The sequence below is a fragment of the Penicillium verrucosum genome, assembly GCF_028828655.1.
Source record: "Penicillium verrucosum strain IBT 35672 chromosome Unknown utg000002l_segment0_segment0, whole genome shotgun sequence".
Taxonomy (NCBI): domain Eukaryota; kingdom Fungi; phylum Ascomycota; class Eurotiomycetes; order Eurotiales; family Aspergillaceae; genus Penicillium; species Penicillium verrucosum.
The window spans coordinates 2,604,060-2,624,007 of record NW_026643211.1 but is presented as its reverse complement, the minus strand read 5'-3'; the positions used below and the strand labels follow the sequence as shown (position 1 = coordinate 2,624,007).

General features: G+C 48.6%; 8 protein-coding genes across 8 annotated transcripts; 3 read left to right on the top strand and 5 right to left on the bottom strand.

Moving 5' to 3' along the window:
• Positions 1-430: 430 nt before the first annotated feature.
• nop12 (rRNA-processing protein NOP12) lies at positions 431-2,064 on the bottom strand (the record flags this gene model as incomplete). The annotated part of the gene is made up of 2 exons (XM_057219364.1): positions 431-1,894; positions 1,945-2,064. The coding sequence occupies 2 exons, from the start codon at positions 2,062-2,064 to the stop codon at positions 431-433; spliced, it is 1,584 nt and encodes a 527-aa protein (XP_057073455.1).
• A 1,422-nt stretch (positions 2,065-3,486) lies between these two features.
• Positions 3,487-5,802, top strand: N7516_006643 (uncharacterized protein; the record flags this gene model as incomplete). The annotated part of the gene is made up of 4 exons (XM_057219363.1): positions 3,487-4,385; positions 4,443-4,512; positions 4,561-5,047; positions 5,101-5,802. Exons 1-4 carry the CDS (start codon positions 3,518-3,520, stop codon positions 5,800-5,802), a joined length of 2,127 nt encoding a protein of 708 aa, XP_057073454.1. The 5' UTR covers positions 3,487-3,517.
• A 1,451-nt stretch (positions 5,803-7,253) lies between these two features.
• Positions 7,254-9,066, bottom strand: N7516_006642 (fungal specific transcription factor domain-containing protein; the record flags this gene model as incomplete). The annotated part of the gene is made up of 5 exons (XM_057219362.1): positions 7,254-7,620; positions 7,672-7,854; positions 7,904-8,511; positions 8,572-8,652; positions 8,710-9,066. Coding segments are annotated over 5 exons (1,596 nt in total), but the record flags the coding sequence as incomplete, so codon positions are not given.
• Positions 9,067-9,068: 2 nt separating this feature from the next.
• On the bottom strand, positions 9,069-9,551 carry N7516_006641 (Zn(II)2Cys6 transcription factor domain-containing protein; the record flags this gene model as incomplete). The annotated part of the gene is made up of 2 exons (XM_057219361.1): positions 9,069-9,354; positions 9,463-9,551. The coding sequence occupies 2 exons, from the start codon at positions 9,549-9,551 to the stop codon at positions 9,069-9,071; spliced, it is 375 nt and encodes a 124-aa protein (XP_057073452.1).
• Positions 9,552-9,974: 423 nt separating this feature from the next.
• On the bottom strand, positions 9,975-11,926 carry N7516_006640 (uncharacterized protein; the record flags this gene model as incomplete). Its single annotated transcript, XM_057219360.1, has 3 exons — positions 9,975-11,077; positions 11,142-11,777; positions 11,842-11,926. 3 exons carry the CDS (start codon positions 11,924-11,926, stop codon positions 9,975-9,977), a joined length of 1,824 nt encoding a protein of 607 aa, XP_057073451.1.
• Positions 11,927-12,552: 626 nt separating this feature from the next.
• N7516_006639 (uncharacterized protein) lies at positions 12,553-14,012 on the top strand (the record flags this gene model as incomplete). Its single annotated transcript, XM_057219359.1, has 2 exons — positions 12,553-12,637; positions 12,688-14,012. 2 exons carry the CDS (start codon positions 12,553-12,555, stop codon positions 14,010-14,012), a joined length of 1,410 nt encoding a protein of 469 aa, XP_057073450.1.
• Positions 14,013-14,848: 836 nt separating this feature from the next.
• Positions 14,849-16,653, top strand: N7516_006638 (cytochrome P450; the record flags this gene model as incomplete). The annotated part of the gene is made up of 4 exons (XM_057219358.1): positions 14,849-14,981; positions 15,045-15,313; positions 15,346-15,880; positions 15,947-16,653. 4 exons carry the CDS (start codon positions 14,849-14,851, stop codon positions 16,651-16,653), a joined length of 1,644 nt encoding a protein of 547 aa, XP_057073449.1.
• Positions 16,654-17,200: 547 nt separating this feature from the next.
• Positions 17,201-19,846, bottom strand: N7516_006637 (RNA-processing protein PTA1; the record flags this gene model as incomplete). Its single annotated transcript, XM_057219357.1, has 8 exons — positions 17,201-17,328; positions 17,387-17,457; positions 17,515-18,356; positions 18,409-18,757; positions 18,809-19,012; positions 19,069-19,199; positions 19,259-19,424; positions 19,509-19,846. 8 exons carry the CDS (start codon positions 19,844-19,846, stop codon positions 17,201-17,203), a joined length of 2,229 nt encoding a protein of 742 aa, XP_057073448.1.
• Between the last annotated feature and the right edge of the window lie 102 nt (positions 19,847-19,948).

The following is a 19,948-nucleotide window of genomic DNA, read 5'->3' as shown; positions in this document are numbered from 1 at the left end:
CTTCCTTTTTGCTCTGCACTTCTCGGCCTCGGGGGTTACTGCGTTGGCTTTTGTTCTTATCGAATCGTTCGTATAGTTACTTCACCCCCCGCATACCCATATGGACGAGCTTTGAAAGTGGTTGATTTTGGACCGCTGGAGCTATTGACTTTCCAAGGTTGTTGAAAGAATTTCAAAGTAGAGTGACATTTAAAGAGAGTAAATAATGGATGAAGGTTGGTGGGAAGAGAAGATGTACATGTGATTGATCAGTGTCTACGTCCATTGTTGACAATGACGTCAATGTCTCAGGTTATACTACGTTTACTTTGAATAGTTACCCATATGCTCAAGATATGCATACCTGGTCTCGAATTTTGTGTTCTTCATACAATATATTCAAATGCCCTTCCCAACGCCCATAAAAGATACAATATGGCTTCTTTTATTTTCAGCCCCGTCTGCCACCTGCAGCTTTGTATGCGGCAGCCCGCTTGCTGCTTCTACTTTCTCGTTTGGCCTTTGAGCCACGGCTCTTCTGCTTCATCTTGATGGAGGATGATCCCTCGGTAGCGCGGTGACCCTCAAACACGAAAGAGTTGCCGGCAATGGTACTGTTGGCATCGGCCTTCACCTTAGCCGCACCCGCTCGGCCTAGGAGTCTGTTGGCACGTCCTTGCATCGTCTTCTGGGCTTCGTCGACACGAGTCTTCTTAGTCTCAGGACCAGAGGGTTCGCGCTTCTTAGCGACCTTGCGGGCCCGAGTGACACGCAGCTTGCGGGGGAGCATGGGCGGGAAGTTCTTTCCATTGAGGGGAAGAGACTCCTCAACACCATTGCCATCGTAAAACTGGACATAGGCAAATCCTTTGCCAACACGAGTGGTGCTGTCACGGATCACGCGCACGAACTCGACGTTCTTCTTCACGGCCTTCTTGTCCTTGCCTCCAGTGTGGGCATTGAAAATCCGCCATAGACCCTCCTCAACATCGGCAGGAGCGCGAACCTTCTTCTTCTTGCCGGTCTTCTCGTCCTCTTGGGGGGTTTCACTATCAATGAAAGACAGGTTGCCGACAAAGACACAGCGCTTGTGGTCAATTTCTGCCGGGTGAGCAAGGCTATCAACTCGCAAGTGACGGTCCAAAACAATGGTGCCGTTCAAGGCTGCGGGGGCCTTGCGTGCGGCAAGGAGGGTGGTGTATACAGCGTATGCGTTGGTGCTGGGAGTAGTCTCATCGAGAATCTCGCGCTTCGCGAAGGAAGCACGCTTGGGAATACCACCACCGCTGGCGAATGCAACAGAGCGGAAACGGATCGACTCGACCTTGTGCGGGCCGGTGGATTCAGGAAGCGTCGAGCAGAAAGAGGCCAGGTGCCTGAGAAGTGTCTTCTTGGCGGTCTTAGACCTGATAGTCTCGGAAGAGACGTTGCCTAGGAAGACAGTGCGGTTGGATTTCTCAACTTCGTCGGTCTTAGCGGAGCCAGTCAAGCTCTCGTGCACAGGCGCAGGAGCGGTCTCCTCATCGCTGTCTTCTGATGCTGAAGCATTATCGGAGTCCTCGCCTTCCTCATCTTCGTCATCTTCGCTACCTTCTTGTTCGGTCTGCTTTTGGCGCTTAGCTTGCTCGGACTTCCTCTTTTCCTCGTCCTTCTTCTCCTCCTTTGCAATGCGACGCATATATGTCTCCTCGACTTCCTCGCCGGTACTGCCTCGCTTGCGTTTCCGGTTCTGTGCGTCGGTAGTCTGTTCTTCTTCCTTTGCAGCCTCAGAATCATTTTCTTCAGCAGCATCCTCCATAACTTCATCGCCTGATGCAGATGATTCCTCCTCTTCAGCAGCATCATCTTCTTCGTCCTTTTTCGCCCGTTGGGTGGGCTCAGCATATTTGATCACGGGGGTTTGCACAGGACCAGCCTATAGAATGTCAGTTCGAAATTCATTAATTGCACATCAAACAAACATACACTTTGCGCAAAAAGCGAGGACAATGTCGGGTCCAGAGATGCACCACCGAAGGGAAGAGTGCCAGCGGACTTGCTGGTCTTCTCCTCCGTCTTGGACGAAGACTTTGATTTTTTGCCCATTTTGATGTGTTTGGTCTGTATGATAGTCTAAAAGTAAAAGTGGGTGACCAAGACGTGGCTTCGTTGCGATTGACACTTGCGCCGATGATAGCTCCGACTTTTTTTTTCCCTCTAGTTTCTGCTTATCGGGCCTTGGCATGGAAAGCTGCTTATCACATGACTGATAGTACAACTTGAGAGTAGTTAGATGTTCCTAGTTACTATGTAAGGTACATCGCACATTGTATATAATAGATATGCATGGATATCACCTATGCAAGCTTTCTGTATTACTTACACTTCTTGTCTATAAGTACTGCCATCTCTCTGTGTATTCCAGGCTGGGGAGGTTCGTGTTTTAGGATTGGGTTGTAAGCTGTGCATGTGTGATGCATATATGCACTGTCTAACATTGTGAGATCGATGAACTAATCCATTGTTCTGTATTCCTTCCATGCTCCTCTGGCGTAAAAGTGCAAGATCAACAAATCCTTATAGAGAAAGGCTCATCTCATTCCAACTACGTCAGATACAGTCTCACGTGATTTCCTTTTTCTTCGGGCGGTGAGACTTGCCCTCGCCGGAACGCAACGCGGCAGAATCAGCGGTCACTCGCTTCTGTTGCTGCACCCCATCAGACCGATCTGCTGCTTTTCTCTGCTGAAACCCCCTCTTTCAGCTGTGATTCCCCATCCTTGATCATTGGTTTGGTCTTGATTACCATCCTTGGCCACTTCTTCATGCCGTCAACCCCCCTGCGACTCGGTACCCTCGTCTTGTCCGCTTCCTAGCCATCCTCCCCTCGTCCTCCAGTGTCGGTCTGCGCAGGATTCGTCGGACCGAAGGCTTTCACGGGTTACAATAGTGGTGATACGCGTGGGCTTGGACTTAGGCCATAACCTGCGTTTCAGGAACGCGGTGGTTTTGGGAATCGTGCTCGGTCGCGAGCAGCTGTGCTCATAACCGGCGTCGCTCCCGGCGCATTGTTGAAACGGTACGTCGCTTAAGGTTCTACATCAACTCCAGAGTTTCATCTGGTCATTTTTCGCGAGAAGGGAGTGTCTCTGTGCCTTCTAGAACTACTGTGATCGGTATACTTGCTTTGCGCGGCGTCCAGTCCTTACGCTGGGCGATTGTTACCGACTCTGGGGGCGTTCGATGATCAATCTCCGCACCACCGCCTTCTGGAGGCGCTGACCTATCTCTCGCACCCACCCACCACTTTTTGCCCACCAACTCCGTCCCTCATTGATTTTGCTGAGTTGACATGGCAATTGAGCTAATTCGATCCGTGGTTTCTCCAGATTCTCGATCGAAACATCATCTGGCGGATCGGTGACCCTCCCCCTCTCCTCACGCCTGCGCCGAATCTCAACCTTGCCGCAAGCAATCAACAACCCAATACTCTCACCCAACCCTTTTTGTCTTCACTCGCATTGTGTTGCGCCAGCTCTTTTAGCTGCATAATTGTCCCATGGAGGTAGCCGAGAGCAGAGAACAGGCCTCCGTTGGTCCCACAACGGGGGCAGAGTCCACATTCCCCAATGGCGAGCGGAACCCTTTTCTTGATGACCCGCTCATGGACGATGATGGGCGCTCAAGTAGTTTGAGTGAGATCGACGACGTCTCGGACAACGAGCCGTCCGACTTCGAAGATCCCATCAAATCCGACAAGCCAATGGAGAATGATTCGGAGGCCGAAACCGAGCGCATCGAGGATTCTCCACACAACATCCGGAAACATGACATCGTGTTGAGTGCCGCTAGTGCCGGGCCAAGTCCTAGCAAGCTTCATCAATCTACAACACTCGATGATGTCGACGATGAAGCACTTGTGGCGGACGATTCTCCTAGCAAACCACGACGGTCTTCAAAGAACAACGGCTTGACCGAGAATATCCCAGACCTGGGCGACCTAGGTGATTCCGACCTCCCAGATAGTCCCAACAAGAAACGAAAACACGAAACTGTCGCCGAGTTGGGCGACGAAGAGCCAATGAAGAAACGCCGAAGCTCAATTAAGAGTGATTTGAGTGACCCGATCGACGATGATACCCCCCTGTCGCCCGAGCCGCTTGGCAACCCCATGGATATCAATGACGATGGCATACTGGTTGATGAAGTACCTGAATCGGACCTACCAGCCCCGCCTTCCAAGGGCAAAAAGGGCAAAAAGGGTAAGCGGAAAGGCAGAAGGACCCAAGACGCCGATGAGGAGGCGGAAGCTGGGGTCGAGGCCACAATAGAGTATGTTGCTGATGAGATTCTTGGAGAAGACGAGGAGCCTACGGAACGAGGAGATGAGCCCGATGGCGCGGAGGCGGTTCTTCGAGCCGAAGAGTGTAAGTCTTCCCGTTCATGGACCCTTTGGGCGCCACAGACACTGACGTCCTGTACAGCTGTGAAAAAGATGTCTGCTATGGATTCACTAGCGACACTGGAGAAAGAATTTGCAACGTTACGTGACAAGTAAGAAATCACCCCATCTCTGACATGCTTCGCTGCTCACAATAATAGGATTTATGACGAACGGATATCCAAACTCAACCGCGAGTTAGAGATGCTTACCGGTCCGAACCCGACACACCCCGAGTACTTGCGGCAGATCGAGTGTGTGCAACGTTACCGGGACGCCAAGATAAAATACGAACAGAACTTGTATCGATACCGCATGAAGTCCCTCATGCACAAGGGTCTGGCCGAGCGAACACAGGCCCATAGCACATACTACCAGCGGATTCGGGATGCACGCGAGCGGCATTCAAGTGCAGTCAGCAAGCAGTTCTATGCCATTCAGCATGATCGCTTCAAGACAGACGAGCTTAGCCCGCACCACATCATCCCATTTCCCACCCGTCGCTCGCAGCAAATCGCACATCAGACCGCATACAACCAGGAGGTTTCAATTATGGCTGGTGTCGCCAAGTATGTTGGCTTCCCGGCTGCCCCGTCCTTGATGGGTGCACGGCCCGCCGAACTGGATGACGATCTTGAAAAGATGGGGGTAAGTCATATTCATATTGATAAATTTGGTCAGTTGCTGACATTAGGGTATAGATTCCTATCGAATCTCGCGCTTCGGCACCAAGGCACTCCTCAACAATACCCCCACGGACAACCATGTCTACCATGTCTTCTAATGCCTTCCGTTCGGCTGCTGAAGAAGCATTCTTAGAACAAACACCCTGGGCAAACCCACAACATCCTATCCATCAGCAGCAGCAGCAGCACCCGCAGCCACCTCGACAGCAAGGCCGTACATTTGAGCATCCGCAACCCTCATCATATGCAACGCCAGCCGCTCAAAAGCGGATGGTAGACATCAACGCACCCAATGGATCTGCATCCACCATTCCTGAGAATGCCTCTGCTGCCAACTCATCAGCCAACAACACCCCTTACGGCATGGAGCACGATCCAAGGCATCAAGCGCAAGGGCCCTTCCGCAACCCAGATTATGATCCCGATCATCGCAAATCTGGGCTCCGGTCACTAAGTTCATCTCCCTTGGATGTGCGGAAATCACAACCGCATCTCACCCATGCCCTCGAACACCGTTCTCCTGTTACCGATGCCCCATCCCACAATCACATCTTCTCTCCGCCTTCTACCCGCCAAGGCTTGTTTCAACCTTCAGCCGCTCTCCAACGGGAGACCTCGCCATCCCTCCCGTCTAAACCTGTTGATGTGGTACATTACCGCCCCCATCAGTCAGGAATTTCCACAGGGTCTGGTTCAAATCACATGCCTAATCGATGATCGATTACGTTTGATGATTCTTCTTGAAATGACTGGTCAACATCCCCCTTAATACCCCGAGAGTCACTTACCCTCCTCTTTCATGCATTTTGTGCACTTCTCTTCTCCTGTGATAAATCCGATGTTTTTCTACTCTCCAGCTCTTGCGCCAGCAGCAAATGTATCTTGACGGTCATTTTCACCTGTGTTGCATGAATGGAATACCAATCTGGGGTTTTGTCTTTTGAGTTTCAATAGCGTTCACATGTGGGATACTCCGGTTGTCATTACTTCTAACTTTGGATTCGAAGACTTTATTTGAATGGAACGGAATCTGGTTAAATCTGCTATTGTTTTATGGCCTGACAGGGTGTATGGGGTCTGGAACTGTTTCTTCGTGCCTGCAGTAGAGAAACATCTTTTGCATTGGAGTTCCTTTTTCTCTTCTCCCTTCCTCTAGTGTTCTCTGGTCTTTGTGGTGACTTTGTGCTTATTGATGTACATACACTTTTATTTGATACCATAAGGTCTTCAAGCCCTTTCTCTTGTTACCATTCCCTATTTATATCTTCGATCTACGATTGTGCTCTTATTGCCTCTGAGACATTTAGAACCAGTTTCACCCTAGTTGGATACATATGTATCTTACAGGCTTAGATCTTCAACCGATCTTTGTATAGCGGGGCTGAACCTTGGAACCATGGCAGCGCCACACCTTCCCTAGCCCTATCCAAAGTGGAGCTTATCTGGTCCTAAAATCACTTCACTGATTCGCTTAGCTTCCTTTATAGTGACTACTAATAGCTTAGATGGGTTACCAAGCGGGTCGACTTCATGTGATAATTTGGCTGGATGTACCTTATAAATGACTAGCTTCATGCTTAAACTAGTGGTCAAATTTAACAGCTACTAGAAAATAGTTAGATATATACCATCTACTGCATAGAATAGTGATTAGTTGTTACAATGAACTTCAAGCAATGAAAGGAATATTTTCCTGCTATGGCCTCTCTATGTTGTAACTTTGTATGATTGAACATCCTCAGCCCAGCACCATCTCAATTGTCTAACATTGCCAAGTCAAGTTGAAGATCCTTCTGGAACACCGAGCTCATGCAGACGCTTCGATTGCTGGGGATATTTTAGTGCTCCACGTGTGTGCGGCCAAAAACTGGGTCGATGCTATACTCAATTTCTTAGAAGGATGCGTCAATCAAGGCTCAGGAATTGTGCTTGCGTGAAACTCCTTTGCACAAAGCAGCTCAAAATCAGTGTATGTACACCATTAAGACATTGCAATTAAGGGCAGCAAATTCAACGCTAAATGATATTGACGAGTTGGCTTTCGAGACGACGATAATGTACTTTGGGTACATCGTGATTCATATTGTTTTATTTCATACCAGATAGTTTCGCAGATGCATTATCATTTAGTTCAATGTGCAAATCTGCTCATGTATATTTATAGAAGCCTAAGTTTGCATGTTGTTAAGGGACTCCCAAAAATTGAAAATCGACACTTCATCCATCAGCGCATCAATGGCATCTTCGCCGACTGTTATTCCTGCCACAGGATCATCGGTCGAAACTTCTTGCAGTGGAGAAGACTCAGATGCCATCTCAGGGAGAACTGTTTGAGCCACATAGTTTGGGAAAATGTGACGGATGGCTTCGAGAAAGATACCTCGGAAGACTGAAGAGCAAGGGTGGGTGTGTTGCATCTGTTCCAATACTATCATGCACACCTCAATTTTGTTGAGACCCAGACGTCGGGAAACGGGATCGGGGGTTTTGCAGTTGAGGAGGTGGATGTGCATTGCTGGGACTAATAGCGGTGCCCTGGAGTGATTGTCAGAGAAGAAATCATTCGTAGGAGATTCGTGCACTCACGTCATAGGCGCTGAGAATCCCAATAGCTTCTCGTGTGCCAGATTATCAAGGATGGCATTAGTCTGTAAGGCAGCCATATTGATCTGATTTCTGACGTGAGTTTGCCATGTGTCCTGGTAAGATGCGGGCAGCCCTTCCGGGGCCTTTGTGATGAAAGGACGGTAAAAGGTGACTATGAACGCTCTTTTGGCTGTCAGGATGAGTTTTAAATGGATATAGCGTCAGCACTCACTGATAATGAAGCTGCAAATGATACAAGTAAAATGTTGCCAGGGGACTTTGTCCCGTCTCCTGGGTTTCGGGAAGTTGGAAGCGTGAAATATTTTTCTCAATAGCTTCAACCTGCTGGAAAGACCCACTGATTCCATAAGGTTGGTAGCACAAGGTGAGGGTGTCTCCCAAAAGCTGAGTGAGTTGAATCATTGTCACCCAATAATTCGCTAGCTGCGGTAGGTCGCTCGGGATATATGCTGCCGATATGGCTTCAGGTAACCCGACAAAATCACTCAACATATCATCCGGAGATGGCGGTACGGTATTACAGTCATTCATGTTGATTCTCAGTGGACGACCCATTGTGAGACTTAGCCAACGGTCTCGAAAGAAACAGGTCCACCAAAGGCGGCGCCAAAGACGCTTTTTTGGTTCAGTGATAGGTGAATTTGCGCAGACCCCAGCAGAGAAACGATGCAGACCCATTACTTGACAAAGACTGATCGCAACACCAAGCCAAAACCACGGTTGGCTGTAGGTATCAGCTTCAGAGTGGTACAATCCCAAGAGAAGTGCTGATTGAAGGAGAACTGCGTGGTCTGTCTCACCCCCATTATGATGTAGGCACTAATAACAGGCCGTCAGCTAAGCGTAATTCGGGAATATATCAATTTCTAGCTTACTCACCTTTGCACGAGAGTACATAGATTCTCTCATATCTTTCCTGGACGAAAAGCCCTCTGATTTGCAAGTATCAACTGAAAGATACTATATGCGCGTTAGCTAGATCGCAGTTCAATTCAGAGGAGAGGAGATGAGATTTACATTCGCAGCAGCAAAGGAAATGCTCCATAGTAATACCAGATTGTATGGGTGACCATCTCCATTGGGATAGAGATGTGGAAGGGTTGTAGCGTCGATAACCGGCATAATGGGATGCACATGATGAAAGTATGCCCGCATAAGTTCATCGCAGGTTTCTTTTCGGGGAATATTGAAGACACCCTTGTACTGCAAGTACGCTTTGTCCTCGGGGGGATAAAGAAACGGACGTTTTGGAAGTGAGTAGGATATGTCTTGGTGTGGGTTGGTCTGGGGGAGAGCATATATCAAAGACAGCACAAAACCCAGGCGAATCACCTGCAGTTTGGGGTCAGCTTCAGGTAACAACACTTGCACGGAAACTACAGACCAGTGTAGAATGGCGCTTGGCCAGGGTTTTTGCTTTTCCCGAGGACTTTGGTTGCGATTTCAACGCCAGTCCGCTCTTCACCCTGACGCCGAGAATAATCCGGCGGATTAGAGACACTTCTCATACCAGCCAGCTCAGAGCGGTCTATATTATGGGAAGGTGGTACATTCGCGAATGTATCGAGTGGAAGTGAAGACTGTGGTATCAATTCATTGGAATCTGCGCGAGGCGGGCTGCTAATGATAGACGCAGCCCGACGTGTATGTCTCTCGTGTATACTATATCTGTTAGCAATAAGCTTCTATTATTCTGGAAGAAAGGCCCACGTTTGGGTTTTTGTCGGCGGAACGGTACACTCTCTGGCATCTTGCCTACACCCTATACACGGGATTCCGGTCACCGTCACGCTACAGCGGACTTTGCGCCGACGGCAATTTTGACAAGCAGCAGCCGATCGATAGCGGCGTGTAGACATGATAAGTCTGCCAAGTATTAATGTTTCGGTCTGCCGGGAAGGTCGGGTCGCCGATTGTCGTCAAATATTATACCTTGGAAGTCATCCGAGGTAGCCGAGATACGGCACCCTTCCCGACAGTTCCGAGGTAATATTCTTCTAAGGAATATGGCTAGAATTCAAAGGGGAGGGAAAGGAGAAAACTGCCATATTCACTATCATTATGAAAGGTATAGAACGTCAGAGAAGAAAGGAAAATACAAACATGGGAGAGATCTGCCCACGGGGAGTTGTCACACATGTCTTAAGCCCTAAGGATGTCTGAGAGATCTTCCTGGCCTGAGGCATCACAACTTTTAGCGCGTAAAATGTATATTTTTTTACAATATTCTTCAAACAAAATATATTCAATTTAGATACAAAAGCCTCTATAGTAATTCAGGGCTACAGGAGAGTAATTCCAGTAAAGGCCCGGTGGTCCTCGAAGAAAACCTTCTCCTTGTGGTTGCCATCCAGCTCGCATCGGTAGATAGAACCGCCCAGATCGGTGAAATAGACATGAGAATTGATGGAATCCAATTTCAGACCAATTGCCTCATTTAGACCCCTGGTGAGAATTTCGTATCCTCTAGGGGAACTGGTTGATAAAGGAAGACCATCTTCACCCAATTTCGCTCTGTTCAGCGAGTTGCCGAACGGGATTTCACCACGATCCGTCCAGTAAAGTGTGCGAGAAGCTTCTTCCACCTCAAGATCAATTGGCTCAGGAAGATCAGCCAGAACGCACTGGACATCACCTCGAGCATCTGCTGACTGACCTCCAGGCGTTGTGATATTGGCACAGAAGATCCGGCCTTCACCACCCTTCGAGGGTCCTTTCTGGGTCCAATAGAATTTACCTTGACTTGGGTTCACAGCGACCCCCACACACCAGTCGGAGACACGTTCCGCTGGGGTCAAGTCACGCCCAGTGTTGTCAATCAAAACCTCTAGATCGGAGCCGTCGAAGGCACAACGGTAGACTCGGCATCCTTCGCGGTCACAAAAGTACACGGTTTGCGCCACGGAATCAATAGCCAGTTGCTTTGGGGTATTCAGATTGCCTGGGGCAACAACTGTTTCGATGTCGGTTCCATCCACGTTGGCGGAGTAAACGGCCCCGTCGGGCTGTCCTGGAATGCCCATGCAAGTCCAGAACATGCGGCCAGAACTCGAATCCACAGCGAGTCCATCCGGCAATGATTGGCCTTTAATAATTGATTTCTGTGCTTTGCCGTCTGCGGAAACCCGGAGGATCTCTCCTGATGTCACGCTGGGTGTGACACCTGACAGTCCGAGGTCCAACACCAAAATTTCGGGCTTCTTCGAATCGACCTTGACAAGAGTTGAGTCGTTGGCAGGATATAGGCCACCTTTTGAGCACTTTGTTCCCAGCTTTCCATGGTCCAGGTAATTGCTCTTCAAAAAGTTGACGGTCTTTTCGGGAGAGAGCCCACGTTCATTCACGTAATGACCTTCAATGAAGGCAACGGTGTCTAGGCCAACAACTAGGTAATGTCCTGTCAGCGAACAAATTCTCACAAAATCAGAGAGAGCGAGTGAGAATCTTACTGTCCATTGTCCGGCAGGGAGGAGTTCTTCCTTTAACAAACAGTTCAAGCCACATCGAATCAATCTCTTCGGGAACCGAAACACCCTCAGCCAGGATAGTCAGGACCTCCCGCTTTACAGCAGCCCACAACCGATTGAAGATGAATCCAGTGGACTCTTTTCTTACGACATATGGATCTGTGGCAGCTTCCTTGCATCGCTCAGTCATGAATGGGAATATCTCCGGGGAAGTGTATCCATCAGTCATAAGCTCCACGATCATACACGCCGGCGGCATATAATAGTGCATGTTCAGAATGCGGGTCTTAGTGGAATCCGAGACCTGACTGATCATCTCGGAAGACTTGTATGAGGATGAATTGGAAGCTAGGATGCAGTCCTCCGGAGTGAGGGCCTCCAGTTCAGCAAAAGTAGCGATCTTGAGGTCGAGCTTCTCGGGAACAGCTTCAATGACAAGCCAAGCATTTTCAACGGCTTGTTTCATATCTTCGACAGCTTCGAACGATCCAGGGACTTGGTTGGTTTTGGCCGAGTATGATTGAACATTTTCTTCAATGTATGCAATTCCGTCTACTCGCTGTTGCGCACTGGGGTCTCGAATCTTAACGTCGAAGCCGGCTGAAGCCCAGATACATCCTAATGCCAGAATTTTGTCAGCACTTCGATCTTCTAAAAAGATCACGCTGGACGGCATACATACCTACTCGGCGGCCGAGTACACCTGCGCCAAGGATAGCAACAGAGCGGCTGCGGTAGTTTCGCGGAGGTTCCCAGTGCGATGACATGTTAAAGCAAGTAGTTTGTAATTTAAGTGTAAAGCAGTATAGTTGGTGGTGTATTGGTTCATGCACAGTTGTGGGGGGTTCCTTTTATATCCCTTTGCCCCTTGGCTGTCATTGTCTATTCCGTAGAACCCTCGGAATGTCGACTATCCATAACTCAACCCAGAAGAAAGATCAAGGCAGTTCGTCAGCCCCGTCAACAAAGACAATACCGAGGATTCCCTATTCTGGTTCATTCCTCGGAAACTCCGTCCCGGACCAAGGCAAATACGAAAGTTCTCTATCAAACGGGTCATTTGGGATTCGTGGCAAATTCAATGATTTGAGCAGATGTGGGACTACAGTTTGGAGGCGCCATTAGGGTAACAGGGGTCAAATGCTTGATCCGGGTCAGACGATCTCCTGAGGTCTTCCTTGGGCCCATTACTATGGAGCTCAATGCCGAGGTAGTGTACCTCGGAAAGTATATGCCTCTGGAGTTGAATGCCAATCAGAAAATCTTTACGGGATAGAAAAGATAAATAGCGCATTTAGGTTTTAAAACTATAAAGCATTTATCTCGAGTTCATTATCACGCTAAAACAAAGACAAAAAACACACCGTCGTTGATATTGTATATTCCATACACAATGGCATCTTTGAAAGAATTCGATGCGAGCGAAGTGGCAGCTCACAAGACGAAAAACGATCTTTTCGTTATAATTCATGGAAAAGGTAATCTTTCCCTTCCCCAGCAGCCTTGTTCAATCTTCTGACATGCCCAGTATATGACATCACAGACTATGTGCGAGACCACCCCGGTGGTGCGGATGTGTTGCTAGACGTCGCCGGCACAGATGCAACAGCTGCATATGAGGATGTCGGTCACTCAGAGGATGCAAGCGAGATTTTGGAGACATACTTAATCGGTACCGTCAAGGATGCACACGAATTTGTTCAACCAAAGGTCGTTCGTGTAATCAATCAAACATCTTCCGGTACAGAGACACCCAGGAGGTCATCAATGGCCCTCAAAGCTGTGACTACAATTACTGCCACGCTTGCTGCTTCTGCGCTGGTTTACATCTCTTCCAAGAATCAGCGAGCCCTGACCGACTTCTTCGCCAAACACTCCACGGCCTCCCTACAAATCTCCGAAGTTCGCATTCCATTCATAAACCTTCTGCAGGGTGGATTTTTGAGTGGAGTCACTGCTGCCACTCTGGCATGTGCGTCGATTGGTGGTGCCATAGGAGTCAAACTCTCAAAGTTCACCGAAGTCGAGTCGGGTTTCACCAAGTACCGTCCGTACAAGAAAGCCTCCACATTGAAGAAGCAAGACCCACATCTTGTGAAGGGCTTCCTTGAGCCCAAGAACTACAAAAAGCTTCCCCTCGTTGAGAAGGTTCAATTATCGCCCAATGTGTACCGCTTCGTCTTTCAACTGCCCAATCCGAAGGGCGTAATTGGGCTCCCGATCGGACAGCATGTTGCTATCAAAGCTATGGTCAACGGTGCCTCTGTCTCGAGGTCCTATACCCCGACATCCAATAACCTGGATCTTGGAAAACTGGAGCTAGTGATCAAATGTTACCCAGATGGTATTCTCACCGGGCAATACCTCGAGTCTTTGGAAGTTGGCGACAAAGTGGAATTCCGAGGCCCGAAAGGCGGGATGAAATACCACAGCGGCCTTTGCAAGAAAATTGGTATGATCGCCGGTGGAACCGGAATCACTCCGATGTACCAACTTATCCGGGCGATTTGCGAGGATGATCGGGATACGACCGAAATCAGCCTCATCTACGCCAACCGAAGCGAAGAAGATATTCTTCTCCGTCGTGAATTGGAGGCTTTTGCACGAGGATATCCCAAGAACCTCAAGCTCTGGTATATGCTTGACCACCCTTCTGACAATTGGACTTATGGCAAGGGATATGTTACACCAGATGTCATGGCTGCAAGATTGCCCGGGCCTGCATCTGATACAAAGATCATGCTTTGTGGACCACCGGGCATGGTGAATGCTTCGAAGAAGGCCTTGGTAGCTGCAGGCTTTGAAGCTCCTGGCGCTGTCGGAAAGATGAGCGACCAGATCTTCTGCTTCTAGAGTGTTTCCGATTATATAGGCTCTACTTGTTCTGTGTCTATAGATTGTGCTGTATATTAGAACTGTTTGTGAATTCAATACGTTTTTGTTTTTCATCATTTCAAGATATATATGTAGCTCTCAAATTCTTCTCCATCTAGTTATATATTCATGCTTCATATCTTTTGCCACTGTTATACCAAAAAAAGCCCTCTATACGGGGTATGCTTTTTACCGCCTTATATTTTGAAGTAATAAGTCTGATCTCTACTTGTTCTATTCTTCACTGTTCAATACCGACCAGAAATGATCTATAAAAAGAACATCCAAGATTTCATCGGAGTGTTATTTAAATATAACGTCCTTTACATCATCTCGAACCAAATAAATCAGATTATTAAAGTCTTATGTCGTTAAGGATAACATGCCGCATATGCGGCCAACTATTTAATACGCCAATGGGAGGGGATGCGTTCAAATCCTCCTGAATCCGAAAATCCTGCTTAGATCCACAGTGGAGATCTACCCAGATACCTATATTGTGCATAATTTCCGAAGATGAATGATGTCTCGTCTACTCCGTATTGAAAATCCTGCTGTCTTGAAGATCATAGAAGAGACATGACTCTTCCGAGGTATGAGGAACACCTACGGATATCTTGAGGTCCATCCGAGGTATGTCTAAGCCAATCGGAGAAGTGCATGTTGACCCACAACCCGAGGAGACGGAATCCCGAACTATGAAACGGCCGGGATCTATGTTGATGACCATTGTGCAGTCGATATATAAGTTTTGGTTCTTTTAGTTCTTTTGGTTCCTGGATTAAACTGATCAGAATTACAAACACTCAATTACAATGCCTGCAAAGCAATTTTATCTCCTGGGAGAGCCAGTCTCCTCCGCCAGGAACATCGATGTCGACCCTAAAAGTGATTTGGGTGGACTCAAGGACTTGATTGCAGCTCACTTCGCAATTGTTGAGTCAAGTGGTATGTTTGAAGTTGTTTCTTCTTCTAATTCTGGATATTAATGATTGAATTTGTGTGTTATAGGTATCGATTTCCTAGCTCAAGACCTCCATCTGAATGAGATCGCCGAAATCACTTCGGCCGACACTCCCATCGCTATCACAATCGACGGGAATGCAGTCCGTGATCCTCCAGGCCCGAAGGGTTTCCCCTACGTCGGAAATTTCTTCGAAGTCTACCCAGACCACCTTGGCAACCACCAGCGTCTCTTCGAACAATACGGACCGGTTATTAAGACAACCAGTCTTGGCCGCACAACCTATCAAACAAATGACCCAGCTATCTCCGCGATCGTCTTTGCGGAGTCCGACTTTTTTACAAAAAGATCAACGAGGCCCATCCACTCTATCCTCTGAAGCAGACTGCAGCTGGAGTTTTCTTAGGAGATACCGATACTCCTGAGTGGAAGGTTGCCCACAAGTTTTTGCCGCCAGCTCTCGGCCCTAAGGCTGTTCGTCACTATGCCCCGACAATGCAGAAGACAGTCGAGGATTCGTTCAAAGTCTTTGACGACTTTGATGAGCAGGGTGAAGCCTGGAATGTTTATCAGTATATGCTGAAGCTCGGATCTCAAGCAGTTGGCAAGCTCACGCTTGGCTTGGATTTCCAACATTTTTCGAATCGGGACGCGCAGATGCACGAAATGGTGCATTTGATTGCTGGAGTTCTTTCTCTCAATAAGAAAGTCTCATCCAAGGGAGATTGGTATGGCAAACTGCCCTTCGGCGATCCAAAGCGGCTCAGAGATATCAATGCCAGAGTCGAACAGATTGTAGGGGAAACAATTCAACAAACTGCACGTGGTGGCGATGAAGACCTACCGCTGCAAGATGCAGCACTGAAGGCGACTAACATGATCGGTAAGTGCCTACCATACACCACCCAATCCGCTTCTTATATCTGTGGATGCTAATAAAACGTTTTAGACTATGCCGTCCGCGCAACCGACAACAAAGGCGAAAAACTACCCGAATCAAGCTTGATTTGGGCTCTCGTCGTCGCAACCGGAGCCGGCTTTACAACCACCAGTTCCCTTCTGTCCTGGCTCATCTACGGTCTTGTCACCTACCCAGGTATGCAAGAGAGGCTACTCCAAGAGCTCATCGACAACGACATCGACGAGAACACTGTGATGACTGCGGATGTCACCGACCGACTTGATTTCCTCGACAAATACATCAAGGAGACCCAGCGTCGCCACAACCCAAGTTTCCAACCGGGACGAACCGCCAGGGTTGACCTCGTGCTTCCGGGAGGGTATAAGATTCCTAAAGACTCGGTTATTCTTCCCGCCCTGCACCATATCCACAACAACCCCGATCTGTGGGATAATCCCAATCGGTTTAACCCTGACCGCTGGGACACCGATGAGGTCAAAGGCAGACATAAGGCTGCGTATATTCCATTCGCCATGGGCCCGCGCATGTGCATTGGGTTCAACTTTGCCTTGCAGGAAATCAAGGTTTTCATTCCGAAACTCATCTTCCGGTATAATTTCATTCGGGAGGGCAATGAGCCCATCGAGTATGATCCCATGTTCCAGTTGATTCGGCCTAATAACCTCTATGTTCGCGCGGAGAGGAGGGTGAAGTGGCCAGCGAAGACGGAGACCTTGGCAACAGGGGATGTTTGACAGGATTCCAGCATGGATGATAGATGTTCAAGTAACAGTTTTAGACAGCATTCATTGTTTTTAGAATAAAGAAATGTATGTTATTTCGTTTACATCGAAGAACTTTTCACCTAGCAACTATAGACTTTTCCTGGGGTATAAAAGAGCGCTTCCACAGAAATCCAGTAAACGCTACACGCGTGGCAGACCGTCCTAGCAAGATCAAGTCCAGGCGATATGTACAGTACCTACAGCCGCATAAACCTAAACGTCTTAATGAAAAAACATTGAGGATGGAAACGGATATACTACATCACACCCTCTCAAAAGGCAAAGTGAGGGAGATGGAGGCACCCGTAAATGTCACATGTTCAAAGATTAACCCATAAGACGTATGCACTAGAAGAGAGGTATGAGGCTGAACGACGCCAAACCGAAGACATGTGCAATAAAAAAAAATGTCTGAAGAATAAAGTTGATAACCCCCAGGCGTTCAAGATTGCGGAAAATTGAAGGATCTCATCTCATCTTATCATCGTCTTTCCATTGAGTGGTACAAGTAGCAAGATTATGACTCTGAAGTAGTAGGCTTTGCCTCTGATGATGACAGTGCCTCATTTGCAGCTGTCTCCAGAACTGTACTTTGAGGGCGCCACTTGGTGAGGACTTTGCCCGCAGCAGGTCGGGATTCCTCATCTGTTCGTCGCATGTTAGGTACACATACTAGTGGACAGTAAGGGTAGGGGATACTTACAAGTTTGGTAAACATCTTCTACTGTGTTCAAGCACATCTCTCGTGCAGGCGGTCGGAACATTATAAGGTACCTAAAAGAATGTCAGTAAGCGGGCTCTTGATAGTGAAAAGAACGGACCATGACATACATCAATGATTGAACGCAAAGGTTCACACGTTCCGGATCTTTGGCCAAGCTGGCCACCCGTTGAGTGATGGGAATCGTGATCTCTGGGACTTCACTGAGAAACCGGACCAGCACCTTGATATCTCGAGAGTCCAAATAAGGCAAGAAACCATCCAAAAGTCGGGTGGCCCAGGTATCATAATTAAGGGGTACAGTCGGTTCTGAGTCTTCCTCGGTGTCATCACGCTGATTGGCAGCACTCTTCATTTGAATCCGGTCATTGTACCACTCTTCATTGAGCCAGATAATGGCAATGTTAAGTCGTCCTCGGAAATCTTCCAAGATGAAGCGATAGAGGGTCTCGCGAATCGAGTCAGCAATAGTCGTTTGTTTACGTACGGCGTCTCCCTTGGTTTGCTGGTCATTTTCGAGACCGGCAGAAGCCCTAGTAGCCAACCGAGCAAGAAGAACAGACCATGCGTCCCGGTCAAATGTACTGCCTGCTAACCTGGCGAATCCGAGCTTTTGTTGGGTTTGACCCTTGGCAGATGCAGGTGATGTTTCGGCTGCGTTCAACATCCCGAACACGCGTGCAACAGCATTCCGTCCGATTTCTCCGGCCTCTTCTTCGCTCAATGGGGGTGGTTGTGGTAGGACAAAGGGACCCAAAGAGACTAGTTCTGGTTGTAGATCTGCTACCTCCGCTGCAACCGCACTGGCCTCTTCTGAAACAACCGATGCTACTTCCATGGGCTGGTATTCGGGCTCATAGTCATCATCCTCATCTTGGACAGCTACGCTCTGTTGCTGCTGCCGTTGCAAGGTTTGATCTTTGGTGATTGTCTGATATCGAGAACGAACAGCCTATGGACATGTCAGCGGGCGAATAAAGTTTCACTCTCATGGCAGCACTTACGTCGACAGCTTGTGCAAGTGTTGAATCATGTACCTGCGACAAGAGAGGTACAACAATTTTGAGGACTAGATCAATTGGCAGCTGTTTTACGTCGAAGGAGGACAGCCCGGTGTCCTCGGTCAAGGTGAAGAGGCGGTCAAAGCTTGCAGGTCCTGGCGCCATTGGAGGAATCTTAAGCATCGGAGGAGGCAAAACATTAAGACGTGCCCGCTTAGCGTTGTCCAGCCCGTCGGTAGGTTCGTTTGGTAGTCCTCGTTTCCGCGAAGCGTCATCGGTGGCCTCAAGTCGTGATTGCATCAGGCGCTCAATATGCATTTGCATCCGACCCGCCAGGGGGTGGTTCGGGTTCCTATGAAAGTTAGGTCAAACGACAACCTTTGCAACCAGGATGACAACCTACTTTTTCAAGATATTGATCAGCAGAGCCCGAGCCGTGCGCTCCATGGACTTGACGCTGACACGGATTGTCGGAGTAAACGGCGGGCGGACGTGCTTCGAGGGATAAAACTCCAAAACTGCGTTAATGATCTTGTTTGCTACAGACTGGCGCGAGCGGATGAGAGGGGCGAGGCAGTTTAAGGTCGCGTTCACAAGAAGAGCATCACTGGCTTGTGTTAGCATCAACCCAAACTGGTAAAATATGTTGATTCATCCTCGTACCTAGTCTCTTCTTGGAAAACGCCGAGGAGTCGATCGAGGAGACCTGAGGATTCCGCTTCCAGGTTTGGTATTGACAGAACCGCATGGTTTCGGGGAACAACTGCCAAAGACGTCTCATTCTGCTCGGGTCGCTGGTTGAAATTAGTATTAGTACCAATATATCCAAGCATCTATAACCCGCAAAACATACCCTAGGATCCGAGATCAATCCAGGCGTCTGAACCTGGACCACGCGCTGGATGAACTTGGCACAGCAAAGCTTAACTGGGCATGGGAATGAGTCCATTCGCCTAAGTATATCCTGCTTAATTGCACTCATCGTCTCCCATGACTTCCCATCCTGTGGGTGATTCACTCTGTCGGTATTGTTAGCCTTGCACCAAGTTTGCGTTTGGAGCGCAATCCTGCATTGCAGCCACGGAAGCTCGATAATGACCTACACATGTCTGAAGACGAGGGGATACAAGCTAGCTGAAGTCTGCACTAAGCTCTGTAGGACTGCTGCGTCTGTCTCTGGCAACTCTAGAATCTCACGGATTGTCTGCAGGATATTCGGTGCCAGCTGCTCTTTCTGCGCAACAGCTAACATTGGGCTAGCAAAGGTTTCAGCCAGGAAGTTTGCACCCCATCTTCGCAATTCCAGCCGTGTACTAGCTCCAACGATAGGAAGGATGCCATTAACAATCTGCGGGTAGAAGGCAGCATCACCGAGGACGAGACTGCGGGCAGCGTTGAGCTGGGCGACCTGGTCGACGACATTGTCCATCGGCTGAGCCATGGTAGCTTTAATGGGAATGTATCCGGTACGCGCCGTTCGTATCGGATTCGAGTTGAGGGACTAGGTGTTGGGGGAAGGGAGGACGTTGGTGTACGGGGGACA